The 18,450-nt window shown below is 41.9% G+C and overlaps 1 protein-coding gene across 2 annotated transcripts; it reads left to right on the top strand.

Annotated features, from left to right (window-relative positions):
• Positions 1-1,705: 1,705 nt before the first annotated feature.
• On the top strand, positions 1,706-17,018 carry VPS37B (VPS37B subunit of ESCRT-I). Of its 2 annotated transcripts, none has more exons than XM_075167757.1 (4): positions 1,706-1,849; positions 10,678-10,849; positions 11,489-11,571; positions 12,681-17,018. In XM_075167757.1, the coding sequence occupies exons 1-4, from the start codon at positions 1,745-1,747 to the stop codon at positions 13,179-13,181; spliced, it is 861 nt and encodes a 286-aa protein (XP_075023858.1). In that variant the 5' UTR covers positions 1,706-1,744; the 3' UTR covers positions 13,182-17,018. The 2 variants fall into 2 exon arrangements, with proteins under 2 accessions (XP_075023858.1, XP_075023859.1); XM_075167758.1 differs by lacking the exon at positions 1,706-1,849 and adding an exon at positions 8,109-8,220.
• Positions 17,019-18,450: the final 1,432 nt, after the last annotated feature.

The raw sequence follows: 18,450 nt of genomic DNA, 5'->3' as shown, positions 1-18,450 counted from the left end.
GCTTTTGGGGGGGTGAGAGGCATGGGGAGCTGTGCTTAGTTATAGGACAAAAGAACAAATATAGAGCTGTCATGTCTTCATTCAGTTCTTCCAGGAAGTATCAGGTCACTTCCTGAATGTAACATCATTACATTTTTATAGCATTACATCAGAGATTGATTCAGTTCGCTATATTGATTTTTTTTTTTTTAGTTAGACCAAAAATGTCAGCTACAAAGAACAATGACCACATGGCCATTCCCTACCCTGTTCCTTTGGCTCATGTGCTCGCTCGGGTTCTCTCTCTGGTGTTACACGCACGGAAACAAGCACACCCACGCCCACGATCCCTTAGCTACAAAAGCAGGCTGGGAAGGTGGTGCATGCCTAGAGATGCATACAACTTAGGCTATGTTAACACAATTAATTATTTCCAGGCATAATTGTCTTTATCAGCTATGCTAACATCAGTAGTAATTGGAGAGCTACTGCTCCAAAGTGTCACCACAGAGTGCCTAGCGAAGTGTTGCTGACTTAATAGATATAAATCAGAAGCACAAAATTTAGCTGTAATGTTTTAATTGATGCAGAGCTTTTGCTACATTACATTTCAAAAGTATTTAAATTCACCATAAAATACATCTTTGATAGATCATTTCTTGACCTTCACTCTTGAAGATGAAAGTGCTTAAGACGGACAAAAAGACCTAGCACCACAGCTTGGCAAGATACAATTTTTAGCTATTTTTAACCTAAATAGGTATTCAGCCTAGGCTTGAGAACAATAATCCAGTCACTCTTTTGGGATTTACTGTAGCCAAGTCCCAGCCTGGTAAGGAAGTGTGAATTAAATAATTCTACTGATTTTCCTTCCTAATTTACAGCTGTGCAGTTACAAACAAAAGGAGAGCAAGAGTGCCTACAATACTTCCAGGCAGGAGCGTTGTAACTGGCTGTATCTGATGCTGATGTGAAGGCTCAGAGCTCAGCTCCCCACGTCTTGCAGGGCATAGGACAGAGTCTGCTCCCCGTGCCGGTCTGTGAAATGAAACCGCTGAGGCCCAGCCATCCCAGCGAGCCGTTTGACCTCTCGGCTATTGCAACAGCCGCCATCCCTCGGGACACCGAGGGCATCGAGCACCAGGCGGGCATCACATGAGCGAGGGGGACAAAGCACGCTCTGTGAGGGGCTCCGCGGGCCCACGCTGAGGCCCGACGTCTTTAGGAAATGGCACTCGGCCTCCCTCAGCAGGCAGCCTTCCCCGGGCCAGGCACCGCCATCCTGGGACCCTTCTCCTGCCCAGCTTCGGGCCCGGGGGCTGGAGGCCTGATGCGCTGTGATCCCACGGTGGGCTTCGTCCAACACAGAGACCCTCACATATACGAGCTCACATGGGCTCCCCTACAGCCCCCCAGCCTCCCCCTCTCCCCACGGCCCGGCTCGCCCTGGGCACCCCCGGATCCCCTCAGGCCTCATCCTCCGGCAGCCGCCCTTGGCCGCCCTCCTCCCCTCAGGCGCGGGGACCCCCCGCCCTAGCCCCCTTTGGTGCCGTCCTCCATCGCGCCCAGTGCCCCCCCCCGCCGCCCAGCCCCGTTGGTACGCCCCGCCCCGCGCGCTGCCGCCCCGCCCCCCCAGCAGGGGGCGCCGAGGGCGGTGCCCACCCCGGGCCGGGGCGACACCGCCGCGGCACTTCCGGTTGGCGGCGGCGGGAGCGGGAGCGGGAGCGGGGCCGGGGGGAGCCGGGCCGGGCCGGGCCGCGCCGGGATGGCGCTGGACGTGCGGCGGCTGGAGGCGCTGAGCCTGCAGGAGCTCAGCGCGCTGCTGGACGATGAGGAGCAGCTACAGGACATGGCCCGCGAGATGGAAGAGGTGAGGGGCGCCCGCGCAGCCCCGCGACCGGGCCGCGGCCTCCCCTCGGGTCGCCCCCCTCAGCCCGCTGGGGCCCCGCGGCTCGGGGCTCGCTGTCCCGCCGCCTCCGTTACCACTTGTTATTTGGGGGGGGTGTTAATGACCGCCTCCCCCCCACCCCCGGCGCAGGTGACTCCCTCCTCCCGGCCCTTGCTGGGGCTGCTCGGCGGTCACGGCTCCGCCATGGAGTGGCCGGGAAATGAGGAGCCCCGGTGCTGCGGGAAGCGCTGCCTGCCCCTCTCCCTCCCCCTCTCCCTCCCGGCCTTTTGTTTGCCGGCCCTCGGTGAGGGGGGGTCCGTGGCCGGGCACTTCTCCCGGGCGCTGGGTGCCGGAGGAGGGGGGCTGAGGGCTCGCCGTGCTGAAGTGCTCGGTTCGTACTAAATTAGGAGACACTGACGGACCGGAGGTGGGATCAGTTTTTCCGTTAATACAGCCCTTGTCTTGTGCCTTGGCCGTGATGAAGGATTTTGTCAGGGTGAAGTCGGTCCTATTTGTGGTCTCGATCTCAGCGCAACTTTAATTCAAGGCAATATGAAAGAGATTTCTGTGTGCCCGAGTTGGTATGCTGGGCGCGGTGAAGGCTGTCAGGCTTTCTGGTGCTTTTTTTTGCCTATTTGAAATGTCTTTGTCAGTGTATCAGACTCCAAGCCCTGCATTTGGATCTATGCTTATTAAAACAAAACAGAAGCCTGTTTTCTTCCTGCTGCTGTGGTTGTCTTTTACTGGTTTTTCTATATGCCAGTGGACCCTGTGTGTTGCAGTTCTGATATGAGACTGGTCCAGGTTTATTTGACCACAGATGCTCCTAAAAGACTCCTACCTGTGTAGTCAGCTAACAACAAATGAGATGAAACTATTTATATGAGAATTTTAAAAGAAAGAAATGTGCTGTACTTCTCTGGGTCTTGCATTTATTGGTTTGGGTTTGTCTTTTTTTTTTAGAGGACAAAAGCCCCAGAAAGAAAAAAGTGGCAATATATTCTTGAGAAAGAAGCTTAGTTTATTAAGTAAAATCAATTATAATTGCTTTCTCTCAAACTAAGATTCCTGCCCTTTTGGTACTTCTGAGGAAATTGTTCTGGATCACCTCAAACCAAATTGTCAAAGTATTACAGATGAAGACGCCCACTGAAGGTTGAGGCTGAGATAATAAGGTGTCCTAGGGAATTTACTTGCTGCATTATGCAACAATTTGTATTTTGAACTTTGTGTAAATAGATTTGCGAGAGGAGGGCAGGCATAATAGCTTTTCATATGAGCTTATATTTTGAGAATTTAAACTGCTGAAGAAACAGATACTGCTGTGATAATTAAAACATGCAGAGATCTTAGAGGCACCGTGGTCTACTGGGGGGCAGGAGTATCCCTCTACATTAAGACTAAATATTTAAGGAAAGTCAACGGGTTATAACAGGCTTAACTTTGTAAAGGTATGGATGGGTGCACTATTGCTGGTTTCGGTGTGACCTCTGACAAGGTCCATCAGCAGGTCCTGGCTCAGTGGGCTCTGTTATTATTTATTTGTCAATACGCACTTAAGACTGTAGATCAGAAGTGACAGAAAACCTCATGACCGTAGTAGAAAAGATCCCCTCTCACTGCAGAATTAGACCATATTCTCAATTTGACCCTCCGGTTTTCCTCTTTTGTTGGCAACAGAAGGCTTTTAAATTGTAGAGTAAAGTTCTCCGGGCCTGAGGGAATATTTTGTGGTGTTTGGAAAGTGTGGCTAGGTTTGAAGGTATTCAAGCTGTGTGGAAATATGGCTATACTACTGTCTGGTATAATCCTCTTTTATTTTGTGTGGAGGCTTTTACTAGAGTCTGTTCAACTAGAAATGCATTTACCCACCTTGGAAGGAATTGGCCATGCTTGAATACTTCATCCTCTTCCTGGTTTTGCCTCCACTGAATTATTTACCGCTTGAGTTTGTGCTACTGGGTCCTGATTTTTCACTGTGAAGTATGTGGCAGGAAGAGGGAGAGAGGGAAATCCGGAACGTTAAGGAGGAACCGTGGTGACTTCACTGCTACTTGTGTAGGTATTCAGTTGTCAGTCCATATGTATCTCGGTTGTAGGGTTATTCCAAAGTCCTTAGATTCGTAATTTCGCTGTGGCATACCAATTAAATCATGATTCCTGAGTCACTTCTCTGAGGTCACTTGTATTTTCAGTGGCGAAGTTGGCTAAAGCTGATTATTCCATAATTGAAAAAAACCTTTGTTCTCCTTGTTGCAAGGGAAACCCAGCTCAAAACCCAATGTTTTGTTCACAAAGATGAGGATTTGGAAAACCACTTGGCTTTCTTGCTAATAGCTAAAAATAGGCACCTTCCAGCCTTAATGGGAATGTATTCCTGTGCAGCATTTGAGCAGGATTTCTATGTCAGTGTGTGTGTGTGTGTATAGCTGCCTATCTGGGTGTGTGCTCACGCGCATGTTCATATTTCGCCGGGGTAATGTGCATATACAGTGTCCTTTACACTGTATCCCCAGGTATGTGAAAATGTGGCATCGAAGAGCTAAACTGCTGCTTTTTCTGTCTATAAGGTTGTTTTTGAAGCCCCTGGGCTTTTAGCGCTTGAACAACGAACATCTTGTCCGATAGAAAGAGGAAGGAAGCCAATTGTCTGGTACTCCTAGTCTTTTAAAATTGAGGAGGGGTTTTTTTATGATCCTTTGAGGTTACTCTCTGTAATATAGCTACAGTATTCATCTTTATGAAATAAAAGTACATTGTTTATAACAGTCAATCTCAGTCTGGTAACTCTAAACAGCATAGATGAGAGAATTTGTGACCTGGTGGTAGTTCGATGAATTTCTCCTGTGAAAATGAGTTTTCTTTTTATCTACTGGAACATCACTTTAGTAACAGTGCAGCATTGTGTTACTGACCGCTAAGGTTCTACTGCCAAAACTATTTACTTTTCAAGACCTTAATTATATGAAATCAAGAAGTCAGAAGTGCATGGCCTTCCTCTCATTCCAGGATTTCAGAGTACACTGGCAAGCGCAGAAGGGGTTTTCAGGTATAGTCCTTTTCTCAAAAGCCGTTTGAGAAGATTGGGCAGTCCACAAAGTCCGTGGTAAAACTATGTGAATGCATGCCCAGATTTCTTGGATTCCCACTCCTGTCCTAAAACCACATTGTGTAAGTGGTTATGTTCTTGTTTGCCAAACATGAAATTTAGTTACAAAGTTAGGAATTAGACTTGGTGGCAACTACAGATTTTTTTTCTCTTCCAGCTAAGCATCAAATGAGTAACCTGTCTGGGTCTGATGAGCACAAGTTGCAGTTCTGGGTGCCTCTTTCCTCTGCAGTAAACATTTAGGAATTGCAACTTACCTTTTAACCTTTATTTTGTCATTTTAAAGCTAGTACTTACGTAATCAGAAGATCTAAATGTAGCAAATCTAATTACTTTGGAACATGTATTAATGTTTATTACCAAACAGATGTTGTTATAAGGTGTATTATCATTCACCAGTACGTAATGAAAAGCACTCTTAAATCTTCTTCTGTGAAAGAAGTCTCTATTCTCCTACTCTGCACCTGTCAGCTCCCGTTTCAGGGGTTAATTTGACACTCCAAGCGTGCATCGTTATACTTCCACAGTGTGACTGCATATTTTATTCCTAATGTACAAGTATGTGTAAGTGAAAGAGAATGTGGGAATGATAAAGACTAGAGCAAGACCAGAGAAACCTAAAACTAACGTGGATGTATGCTATGTATAAAGCAATTAAAATGGTGCCACTTAAAACTTCTTTTTATTTATAGCTCCTTAAGAGACTTTTTCTTGAAAGTACCGAGAGACCACTTGCTGTGCTGCTTGCCAAAGCAAGCTTATAATTATAGCAGCACTTGATGGACTTTGTGGGTAGTTGGGATTTCAGTCACTCAGGCTGCATCTCAGGAGGCATCTGGTCTGGAATCGTTCTTCTGGGAACGTGCTTTTGGATGAACAGGAGTGACACTTCTCAGAGGCATTTTGCACAAATAACTCTTGCTGCAAACCATTATTTTGGAGTGAATGCTAAACAGTAAAAATGTTGCTAAGCTATTACTAGCTTCTGTTTTAATTTTATCCAGCATTTTTCTTCCTTTTTTAAAAGTGGGATGAAATGAAGCTGCAGTTGATGAAATGGTAGAGTCTCAATTCCCAAAGCAGTTGCTGCTTGAGAAAAATTATTCAAATTATTTCTGTTAAAGAAACTCACTTTTTAAGCATCTTAAGTTTTGAAGTGCTGCATAAACCATGATTTTTGTCTTTAATAACCTCTGTGTGTCCACGGCTTCATTTTCTTGCAGCGCACACAATTTGGTTTGAGTAGTCTACTCAGTGGTGAGCAATCCTTCTGCCATTAAAATCCTTTTATAAGCAGCTCAGTATCGTTGCCTCATTTGTCCCATTCACAATTCATAGTGAGAGCTTAGCAGTTAAAAAAAAAAAAAAGAAAAGTGTATGTTCTCTTTAGTATTGTCCTGTCTCATTATGTCTCGTGATTCTGACCGGTATTTCTCATCAGTTTTCAGATTAATGTCTCGTGCCTGTTGAAGTGCTCATGACCTCAATAGTCTTGTTAGCAATTCTGCTAGAGTCGCATGCTGTTTGCTTATTTCTCTTAATAACTTTTTTTCACTGCACTTCCAGTAGGCAGGTGGACATCTGATGCAGTGGCAGTTCCCTGCTGATACACATTTTTGTTGCACAACACATCTGACAAGAAAATAACTTGCATTGGATTTATTCCTTGCTTGGCTGTTGTCTTGGGCTTGTGGAAAGCTGTGAATGGATGCTGAAAGCATGCTTTGTGCAGCATTGATAATCTTAATAGACTGGTCATGCTGTACTGTATCTTTGACCCTTGCATGATTTTGCAGCTGGTTTTTTTTATGTTTTAAATTAGTCAACGTTTTTTGAAAATCATTCTGTAGGGCTTTTTAGGCTAACTTCACAGTGTTTTCTTTTCTGATTCCTTGAATTAACTTCTAAATGCAGTGGAACAGTTGCAGAAAAGTTTATTACGCGGACCTTAACATCAGCGCCAGAGATTATTCTGGTTTGTAAAATCGTGACTGTATTCAAGTTGCATTGCTTTGGGATTACATTTGTTCTATTTGTTGTGAAATAGAATTTACTCATTCCGCAGACTGCAAGCTTTTTTCAGTGACGCGAAGCATTTAAATGTCCTGAACAGGTGGATGGGTCTTCACCAGCTCCTCCTTAAGTTTCATTAAATGTCATTCCTAAGTTTATCTTGTATTTGAGGAACTGGTTCTTCTCATAGTTTTGAGTAAGATTCAATTTGAGTTTCTTATCTCTTCAACTGTCCATTTTTTAAAGAAGTTTGACACGGACTAATGCTGGAAGTGAAGACTTCAAGAGTGACACTTAAATGGATCATTAAATGTCAATCATGTTTTTTCTTCAACTTCTGTAGAAAAAATGTGCCCTTCAGAAGTGCTATAATACGGAAAAAGTTGAGTCATTAAGTCTTGTGTAATTTCAAGCGCTGTAACTTAAAGTGCCATTATGAATACCTTAACTTTTTTCAGTTTTAAACCAAGTATTTTTAAGACTTTCACTTAAGTTTAGCCTCGTCCATAATTATTAGATATCAGATGCCAAGGGCAGGAAAGGATGTCACTCTGCGTTAGGGGTAGCTAGGTCATAGTATTGATTATTTTTGTATTTTTACAAGTCAGGTACATCATGTCATGCTGATAGTTATTCATCTTTACACATTTGAAATTATTTAAAAGTAAAGAAAATCATTGTAGAAAGTTAGGCATTTGCTTCCTCCTTCCCCTCCCTAGTCCTGTTGGGAGACATTACGATGTTGAGAGTTGTTTAAAGTAGCGTTTAAAAACACCACAAAAGTCTCATCTGACTTAAGGAAGCTTTTTTGGTTATTCTGTCTGTTTACCTGGAGTTCTTCCTTCTCTTTATTATATATGATTTCAGTAAAAGGTTCCTTTTCCTGGGATTTGTGCTCTTGAAAGGTTTATAGGTTTGTGTCCACCGGCTTTTTTCTCTCTAAGGAAATGTACGTGTTCTTCATCCTGAAGAAGGATCAAAGTTCACTCATAAAACTGGTCTTCCCAGACTGACTGCGCAATTGCTTCGAAATGAGAATATCAGCCTTACAAACAGTGAAAATACAATCACCAGATCAAATTGAAGTCGCTTGAAGGAAGTAGTTTGCTCATTAAAATGGTGAAAGAGGAGAGGCATCAGAAACCATGAATCTTTTTGCACGCAATCTTCTTTGGCTGGCGGTTCAGAAGACAGCTAGTTAACAAAACTTGTGGTGATGGCAGGTGATTTGGTAAGAAGCTGGATGCCAGTAATTAAGCTGTTAAATCGTGTGTATTTTAGTTCCCTTCATAATTGTTAGAAAAAATGCAAAATAGGGGGACTTAGGCTTTCTGAAAGCAACAGTCTTAACAGCATTGGATCATATGAGGAGAAACAAATGGAAGCAACCAGTTTAATTTAAATTATTTTGCATCGGATTCAAAAGCAAGAAGAGAGGATTTTCTTTTTATTCTTGGAAAGGATTCAAGTTGAACACAGGCATAGGGCTGGAAGCTTGTTTAGGCTTGATGTGAGAATCTCGAGAAGACAAAACTGTATGGCAAGTACAGTTTCTCCGATTTTCACAATTTGGAATAGAATTTTATTTTGATTGATGTAGAATTTAGGACTCGCCATTATCCTTGACTTGATTTTTTTAAAGTGGTTTAGCAAGAACAAGGTGAGAGAGAGTAAAACTTTGGTATTGGAAGAGCAATATCTGGGAACAAAGGTGTGTTTAAGTAACATTGGACTAATTTTGAATTTAGCAGATTAAAGTAATGTTTTCAAAGACACTGTTGCTATGCTTGAAAAATATTTTTACCTGATGCACCCAGATGTGTGCTTAGGCTGCCAAGAACACCTGAATTCTGATCATGTCCTTTTCTGGGGCTTTTAAATAGCTCATTTGAGTTTCCCCTTTTCCTGTTTCTGAGGTGTGGCTCTCCTATATCCACCCATGAGTGTGAAAGGAAGAAAGCACTGTATTCTTTGTATTTGCACTGAATTCAGTGCAACTGTCCGTAAATAAGATCTGTTATAGCTAAACGGGGATAGTGTGGGCTGGAAGGGGCATATTAATGTAGGAGGTCACAAAAAGTGTACCAAACATTTTATTGATTTTGAAGGCAGCTTAATAGAATCAGTCTGTTGTGCCATGGGAAAACTATCCCACTTGTTGATTCAGACTGAAAATCTGAGATCAGATCCCTTGCTTTTTTTTTTTTTTCTTTTCTTTTCATGTCTGAATATTTTAATGAATCTAATGTGACATCCAGGGCAGACTTCCCCAAACACTCAGCTTTTCCAAAGCTCATGAAGACTGTCTTGATAGAATCGCGTGCATGGGTGTGTATGAGCAAACTCGGAATCTTGCCGAATCTTGGTTTTCTGAGAACTGTCATTTGTTCTTTAGGAACAATGTCTTCAGGCTAGGATATGTTGAGCAGAAGGATTAAACTGAAAAACAAGCTTTTGGCATTAATCCAGGATTGATTTAACATAGTTGAGGAAGAATATTCTGGAGAAGGAACTGTAATGACGCAGTCCTTGGTTTTTTACGTTTTAATAAAATAAGAGATGACATTCTTCTGCAGTCTCATTGCATCTTACTGCTGGGATTCAAAGATGTTTTTAGGAGCAACTGTTGCTTTATCAGTCAGTGTTCATCATGGGGGAATGGTAAGGGTGGTGTGTGAGGTGGAAATGAATAAGCATCAACATTAAATAATGCGTAAAAGTTCATACAAAGCACCTTCAGGTAGCAGAGCATGAATGTAAAAATCTGATCTCACAAGTCTGTGACAGCCAACAGGTCACATAGATTTGTGACAAGAATTAGAAGAAACTGGGGTGACGTAAACTTGCACTCCTCTGCCACTTAGCAGAAATGTCTAAGTGAGCGCCCAGAGACCGGTTTCTACGCAGTAACCACTGCTGTACCACCGAGGTGAAACCGGCCTCTTGCAGGCGGTTCAGCACAGCAGGAGCCCGGTTCCTGTTCTGATCGGGCAAAAGCCGTTCTGCCTGCAGGAGCCTTCACGGGCACCTCTGCCCCCGCTCAGAGGAGAGGGGGGTTCTTAGGAGTCCGTGCCCACAACACAAACTCTTCAAGTAATTATCATTTCCAGCAGAAAACTGTTTAATGAGCTCTCTGCTGCATGTGGAAAAAAATGTGCAGGAAAGTGACTTCAGGTCAGTATTAATTCCTGTTCAGAAAGCGATTCTTTCACAGGTGCTCATAGCTGAAGGAAGAGATCCTTATTCTCAGGGCAGTTCCTCTGAAGGTCTTTCCCCCGTGAGCTTTAACAGTCCGCTGTTGTTTTAGATGATTTCAATGTGCTGTTTGCAGCATAGACCTTCTTACTCCTTCTAGGTGATACGCTAGTAAAATAGTATGTTAGTAGAGCGGTAAAAATACAGTTTGTGAGAAAGGGTTTTGTGTAGCAGAAAAAAGAGATCATGGGAAAAGGGCACAATAGCTGAAGCTGACCGTACCCACCAAAACAGTAGACATTCCCACTGTTCATAAAAAGTCCAAAAGTATTGTTATTAGTTGCAGGTCCAATACCATAGTACTAATTTTTACAGAGAGCTTACTTTTGTTGTTTATGTAGAAGTTTTGAAAATCTTACATTATCTAAATAACCGTTAGTCTTGCTTAACATTTTCACAGTCATTTCATACACTTTTTTTTTTTTCCCCCCAGGCCCAAAACGTTCAACACAGCAAGGACATGACTCTGGCCAGCAACCGCAGTCTGGCAGAAGGCAATCTTTTGTACCAGCCAAAGTTGGAGTCTTTGAAATCAAATTTGACTGAAAAATATCAAGAGCTGCAAGTTCTTTTTGAAGCATACCAGATAAAGAAAACAAAATTAGGTAACATTTTCTGTTGACGATTATGATTTGCTGTTTTCTAAGGGAATGTAAATCTGTGGCACATTTTTTTGTTGTTGTTTTTGGTGCCTCATTTTTAGCTGTGTGAATTAGGGTACAAAATGAAATGTCATTCTCATGTAGTTCTGAAATAGATCATGCTTCTAATGATTTATTAAGTATCTGTTTCACCTGGTAATAGATACTGTAGAGACTTTCTGTTACTGTGTGGCTACCTACCTATTATTGACCTACTGTTCTCTAAATGATCAAATTTGTTTACTTTGCTAAAAAGCAGAACATAATTTGAATTTTCAGTGGTGACTCATAAATCAAATGGAATATTGCATTTAATTTTCTCATTTCATACTGAATTATGAAGTATTGTACATCTGCACTTGCTGAAGTGCTTTGTCTTTCAATATTATAAATATATCATTGTAATTAACTTTCAACTTTTAGCACTCTGACAATATCCCTAAACTATTTAATATATTTTCTTACTGTAGATCATCCTGTCTAGAACAATGGAGTATGCTAGTGTACATACTAGAAATTTTTGTGCTTGCTGAGGCTGTATAGCTTCAGTTAGAAGTCACTTAGAGCCAGCTGTCATTTACTGTTCTTTTTGTGCCATTACAGACAGACAATCCAGTAATGCTTCGCTGGAGACACTGCTAGCGCTGCTTCAGGCAGAGGGGGCTAAGATTGAGGAAGACACAGAGGTAATGACAGTACACTTCAATGCTGCCACTTGTACCCGTTACTGAAGACTTTGAGTGTACATAACTGCAGTATAGTGTTGAACGTGTAATGGACTAAAGGGGTATTTTTAAGAATATGGTCTGGTCTTTGCTTTGAGCTTCAATGAACAGTCATTTGGCTTCAGCGAGAATTTTTTTTTATCTGAGTAAGTTTTTACTCTTAACATCTTTGAAGTTTAAGAGAACTCCTTCTCAGAAAAGAAAGCCAAACCCTCTTAGTTCCTTGGCATCGTCTTAAAACCCATAGCGTATAAATGTGAAAAATTTTTTTTAATGGTGTTTACCTCGTATATGTATTAATCCATTACAAATGTCAATTAGTAACCTAATGAAAGACTGTGCCTGCACTGTTTTTTCTCCAGCATTTCCAGTGAAATATTTCATTATGATTTCAACGTGTCTGTCTAGGTGCCAGTAGTCACCACTCGCTGTGATACAAGTGCTTGAAGGGTGGTCTGTTTTCAGAATAAAGGAAGTGTTTGGGTTTGTTTGCTGATTTGCCTGTAGGACATTCTCTATAACTACATAGCATGTTAGCCTCAGGGGAAAAATCTGCTTGTTGGCCGAGTTGTGATTACACAAAGACGTTCCCAGGACAAGTTGAACTTTGTGATTATATGTATGGTCACCTCTCTTAATAATTAAACATCATTTACCAAAGCCACAAGTAAGTGTGAGTATTAAACCTGGCTTAGCAATAATCTGCCTGTCTGTACTGAGGCTTGCAGAGTTCTCAGTGTTTCTGTTGGCATCACAAGCAGTACTGAGCTATAATTCAGCTTAGCTGGCAACCTGTTCCCATCTCTGGTGATCAGGGGAATGTTTAGAGCTAGATTCAGATGTTCTTACTGCTGTTGCTTCAGTATAAATTTAAGCAAAAATGATACTTAACTCCTAGTGATTCTGAGTAATAACGAATTCAAAATTCTGCTCAGAATTTTTAGTATGCCAGTCATCTTCCATATGCAAGCTGGAAAATCACAGACAAAATTATGCTATTTTTAGGATATAAGCCATTTAGATTCTCTTGCAGTATGCCATTTTCTAAGAGATTGTTCCATATTTGACAGAATATGGCAGAAAAATTTCTTGATGGTGAAATACCGCTGGATTCCTTCATTGATGAGTACCAGAACAAGCGTAAACTGGCTCACCTGCGACGTGTAAAAATTGAGAAGCTCCAAGAAATGGTGCTGAAGGGACAGAGACTTCCACAGGTTCAGCCGCAGGCTCAGCCGAGAGCACCCGAGACAACACCAGCACCTCAAGATTCCTACACTTCGGATGCAAACACTCCTCCTTCACTTGTGCCCCGACGAATACCACCCCCTCCACCTTCTTCAGTCCCAGCAGGACGCTTTCCTACTCCGTTTACTGCAGCCATGAGTTCAGGACCAGCTCTTTCTTATCCAGGTGCTCCGTATCCTCCTCTCACCCCTCGACCAGGAGTTCAGTCTGCAAGTCAAATGCCACAGCCAGGATACCCATCTCAGTTTGTACCACAGTATCCTCCAGCTCTTCCCCAAAGACCACCTCGCCTTCCACCACATCCTGGCTTTATCCTCCAGTGAATATTTTGGTGCGCCTAACTTATGTATTGGTGCTTATATTTCCTTTTTCTCCCCATCAGAGACTTAATGTAGGCAATGGAAAGCCTCTGTTTTTTGCACAATGGAGTACAAAATCCGAGCTGTGGCACAGAGGTTTGCAATTGCGTTTGGTAAATGTGATTATTTTTGTTTTCAAGTATCAGTGACAACAAGGTTCTTCTAGGAAGGTGATAGGGTCTAAATTTTGTAAATCCATCAAATTGTGAAACAGCGTATAGTGGATTTCCTGACATTACAAATCGCATCATGCTCTGAATTCTTTAGTGATGGGAAATCAGCATCCTCTTCTGTTCTGATGTATTCCCATCGCAGCTGCATGTACGTGTGGCAAACTGGGAGCTATTTGTCTCTCTAAAGAATTCTCTCTCGCTGCCAGTGTTTGGATAGTGACAACCATATCTGAATGCTGGGCAAAGAGTTGCAATGGACCGCATCAGCATCCTTTGTAGTGTGCCCAGACAACGGCATTTGTGGCCAGGTGCACAATGTTTTCCGAGCTCACTGAGCTGAAACTCTTGTCAGAAAATGTTCTATGGTTTTTAGACAGAAAAAGTTACAAGAGTTTCATTTCTACATTTCAGTTGTTACTTAGACTTTTAATAATAAAAGTACATGCTCCTCCCACTCCTAAATAGCTTGATATCCTGAAAGTCCTGGTCTCTTGAAATTAAACTAAACTGTTTGTAGAGCCAGTTTAGGGTTTTATAGAAACTTTACCAGGCATTTTTATTTCCTTGCCTATTAAGACTCTTTCTTACGTGTGTTTTTTTTTTCCCACACCTTGGATACAGAAGTGATTTTTTTACACAGGTGCTTAGCTTTTGATATCATGTGATTCCAGGAATCTAGGCAGGGTATTTTCTTAATCAAATACTGGGGTTTCACATCATGTAATTGCCCACTTGAAGCTCTGCAATTTCATTTTATCCCTCAAACTCAGTCTCTCACTTGGCAGAACTATTTTTAACTTTCCCATTTCCTTTAGTTTTGCAGTTTTTGGCATGTGTATGTATCTGGAATTTGCAGTTAACATTTCTTTGCAAGCAGGCAAAACAGAAAAGCTTTTTGAACTCCGTGGTGGCTGTTTGCATCTTACATAATCCATTCTTGACTTCTTATGCCACTGGAGGGGGAGGCTTTTTAGGGGAGCTCAGATTTCATTCTCAATGTGACTCTTGAAGCCTGAGGTGCAGACACGTGCTGGTATTTTAATCTAGCATTGGCAGAGGCAAATCTTAACACTTGTTGCTTGCGCAGAATGTGTCCATAAATTCATTATCAATTTCTCACATCCACGAACAACTTTCAACTGTTAATGGTAACTTAAGAAACTCACGGTCCAGAATCTCTCATAACCCCTGCATTATTTCAAAACATTTTCATACCGTTATCCTGGAATGCACTACATTGTTTGGAAGTCTGTAGTACAAACAGCATCAGTCAAAATAGAATATCTATTTTTTTTCTTTACGTAAGGCCCTTGACTGTCCCTTAATCGTTTCCTCTGGAGTGCGGTGGTTGCTAGCAAATACTAATCTCAAATTAGGCTCATAACAGGAAGCTCTCCATTCTGAAAATATGAGTATTTGGCTTGTTTTGCCTTCTGAACACAAAGGGCAGAAGGTTGGTCAGTGTTACTGGCATCTGAACCAATTCCCCAGTGTAAGTCTGGAAAGTTTCTATAGATGGGGGATTTTGTGAAGCAGTGTACATTGGATTGTTTGCAAAGTGTGTTTTTTCTGTAATCTAGTGATGGTACAGGATGTGTTTTTTTTTTTTAAATAGTGTAATATCTTTTCTTGGTATTATTTTTTCATTGAAGCTTCGTTTAAGCATGGTTAATTATGACTCGTTGCAAAGTAATTTTGCTGTGCTATTAGTGCTGGTATTTGGATGGCAACTGTTGTATCTGAATGCTAAACGTAAGTCTGCTGTAGAAATGATTTATGTCCTAGGAAGAATTAAAGTGGGTGGGGGCTACCAGGGTGGTGACTGAGTACAGAAATTCGTACTTTGAGCCTGCTACACAAAACTCTAAAACACTCTCAAATAGTTTTGCTAACATTGAATAAAAACAACCAGGTATATTTTACACTTATCAAGTGCCAACTTTTTTTCAGAGGGTTGAAAATCCTCAGAAGTGATGGAGGTGATAGATAAGTGTATTGTGAATTTGCACTGCATTTTATGTATCTAACTTTATTGGTGGTAGTAGTCCAAAAATGTTTTTACTACTTGTTAAATTTTCTGTCTTTTGGTAACTTTTGTGATAACATGACCTTTCAGGGATACTTTATCTAAAAACAAACTCTTGTGCAAACTAAATACAGACAAAGCTAATGCAATTTTTCTGTCTGAAAGCAAAACAATGCATTATTGCATATGCATGTGGCTGATGTGCCTTAGGATCACTACTTGTGATTGTAATACTAGGATATTAGCATTTTTATCATTTGAATGGCCATCGTGTAACTCTTAATTTAAGGGCTCTTCAAGAGCACTTTCTTTTACAAAAAAACCTTCATACTTCAGAAAAAACAAAGGCTGTATCTGCTATTTGTAAGCTTATAGTTGCCTTCATTGATGGATAAAAGTTTGAACATAGATAATATAACTAATGTGATGTTTCAGTTATAGCAATCTCATAACTGAAATCCAGCTGCTCATGGAAAACGTTTTGCCATTAATTAATTGTGTGTGTGTGCGCACAAACTGTAAATATATACTTGACTGCTGGTAATGTTTAAGGGTAAAGGAGAAAGACGACTGTGGAGAACTGTTTAAATCCTTTCAGAAACAAATGTTACAGAACACTAACCTGAATGAGTTGGGCAAGAGATGCGTCAGTGCTTTCGACCTGTTGCCCTTCGACAGCTTCTCCTGTTCTGTTATAGCTAATAAATAAATTCTGCTATGGCTAGGATGTTTAGAATCATACTAATTTGCACTGTTTATAAGATAGTGAGATTAAAATGCCATAGGCAAGCTGAGACTTGAGAGGGGGCTCAGTATGCTTGCCAATATATATATTATTATGTTGTCTTGAGGATTTTTAATGTCTGCTGCAAATAGCATATACTTCCCCAAAGCAATTGGAGTGGAGAAATCTTTTAAATACGATGTGTCACATGGCTTTAGAGTGTTGGTGGCGTTGAAAATGCTCTCTTTGGATGGCATTACTTTTGCCAGTCTTTTGTATGCAGTTTTGTAAGTTATGAGTAATTCAGTTGTATGTGGTTAGGTTGTTTGATCGATGATCAGCGTTGAATGGTTCAAACTCAAGGATGAGTTTCGCTGCACGTCAGTGCTGTCTCCTAGAGGAAGCGGAGTCAGTTGTTCTAGCACAGCTGATCCACGCAGGTCACCTTTGTACCAGTGACCCTGCAGGGACTATATAGAATATAAGCTTTCACATGATGCCAGGAGGCAGAGCCCTGGGCACAGTCCGGTCATGGGTAACGGTTACGTTTAATGCCCCAACTTCCACAACCTCAGTCTTGACCTCTTTCGGGACTTCTCTGCCCTCTCAAACTGGAATAACGACTTAGATACAGAGCTCAAATCGACAATTCCTTTAGCCTGAATATAGAGCGGCTTGGCAGACGTTGAGTTCTGAGGAGGTAGAGTCGTCCTGCACCTGAACATTTCCTCTGTGTAATCCTGGACGGTCTCATAAAGGGGCAATTTTATATGCCTAGCAAGTTGTGAAACGTACAGTGGATTTGTTTGCATAATAAGTCTTTCTGTAATCTACTGTGGTCTGATTTTAAATAAAATAGCATATCTCTCTTGGTGGCATGTTCCTGTTGTGGCTTCATTTAATCACGGTGGAGTTATGTCAATGTTTTTCAATATTAATGGTGGGTTTAATGTAGCAACAGTTGTAGGTGAATATAGAACATAAATTTGCAAGAAAATAACTTTAATTATTCATAGTAAATCTGTTGGTCGTGTTTTTAGTGACTGGTTATAGCGAGTCCATTTTGTGTGTAGCTGATACAGGATGGATACGCTCAGAGTAGATTCTGCACGTTGTAATCATGGCAACGAGGTAGGTGGGCTGTCTTGCCAGGTAGAATCCCTTCGCTTTTGTTTTAGTTTCCTACAATTAGCTGGGATAGTGGAAGTGGCTTAGAATCTTCACCTGGAAAAGCTGAAGGAAGTGGGAAAGCCACTTTTATTTGTTAATAGAAGAAAAACTCAGATTCAGCCAAGTCAAATTAGGACAAATGAGTCAACGAAAGTTATTTAGGAATATGAGTCAGAGGGCAGAAAAGACCTGATGTAATTTTCTGTAATATCTGTCCCTTTAATAGCAATGTGAAATACAAGTCCTGCTGCAGAATAACTGATAATACATGGAAGAAAATCCCTTTTTTAATTGTTTCTTGATACATTCCATTTGTGGTGGCTACGGAGATTTGATAACCTGCTGATGCAGAAATAGGAAGCTACAGATGAGAAAAACTTGCTGTGCTGACTCAGTGCAGGTGGGCGAGGGAAGGGATGGTGTTATGTAAAAGCTGCAGTTCTCTAACTTGACTCGTCGAAGAATTTGCAGCAACGCCCATGTTCTGCAGCTTGAAGAAGGTGCATGCAAAACTTCAAGAAGTGCCAGTTCTGAAACTGGGGTTGGGATGCACGTGGCTCGTGTGCACCAGGAGATCGTTCTGGGTGGGATCGATCCCTGTGGAAAGGAGAGGTAACCCAGTACGCTAGGGGACTCACATGTCAGTTGTGTAGTGGATAACAAAAAAAGCAAAGTAACGCAAAAAAGGCAAGCGGAGCGTCAGTGATACACTGGCAGCATTCCACCTGGTCTTGACTTGTCCCTTCTCTTTGGGAGCTGGCTTCGGAGGCCGTGCAAGCCTACACAGGTCCTGCAGTAGCACTTGTTCCTGTAATTTGAGTCCTTTTGTAGTTGTATATTAATCAACCCTGATACAAGTCTTTTACAGGTATGTCTGTTCACCTCTCCAAGAGGCGTCACAAGAAACAAGACGACTTGCTTTGAGTTCTTCCGAAAGATTTTTGTCGCAACTGAAGTTTCGGAGAAGCCTTGTTGAGACTCTGGTCCCCAGCTGACATCCTGTCCCCGGGCAGCCTGTGGTGAGCTCTCAACCTCCCCTGCAGCCAAACCTCCCTTTTTCTCCGACCTGCAGGACAAATCGCAGACTGCCGAGGCTGGAAGACTTGCTGGTGCGTACCTTGACCCCTGGCTCCTGCTCTA

Source organism: Calonectris borealis, chromosome 18 (genome assembly GCF_964195595.1).
Source record: "Calonectris borealis chromosome 18, bCalBor7.hap1.2, whole genome shotgun sequence".
Lineage (NCBI taxonomy): Eukaryota > Metazoa > Chordata > Aves > Procellariiformes > Procellariidae > Calonectris > Calonectris borealis.
The sequence above is the reverse complement of the archived record's forward strand: the minus strand, read 5'-3'. Positions and strand labels throughout refer to the sequence as shown.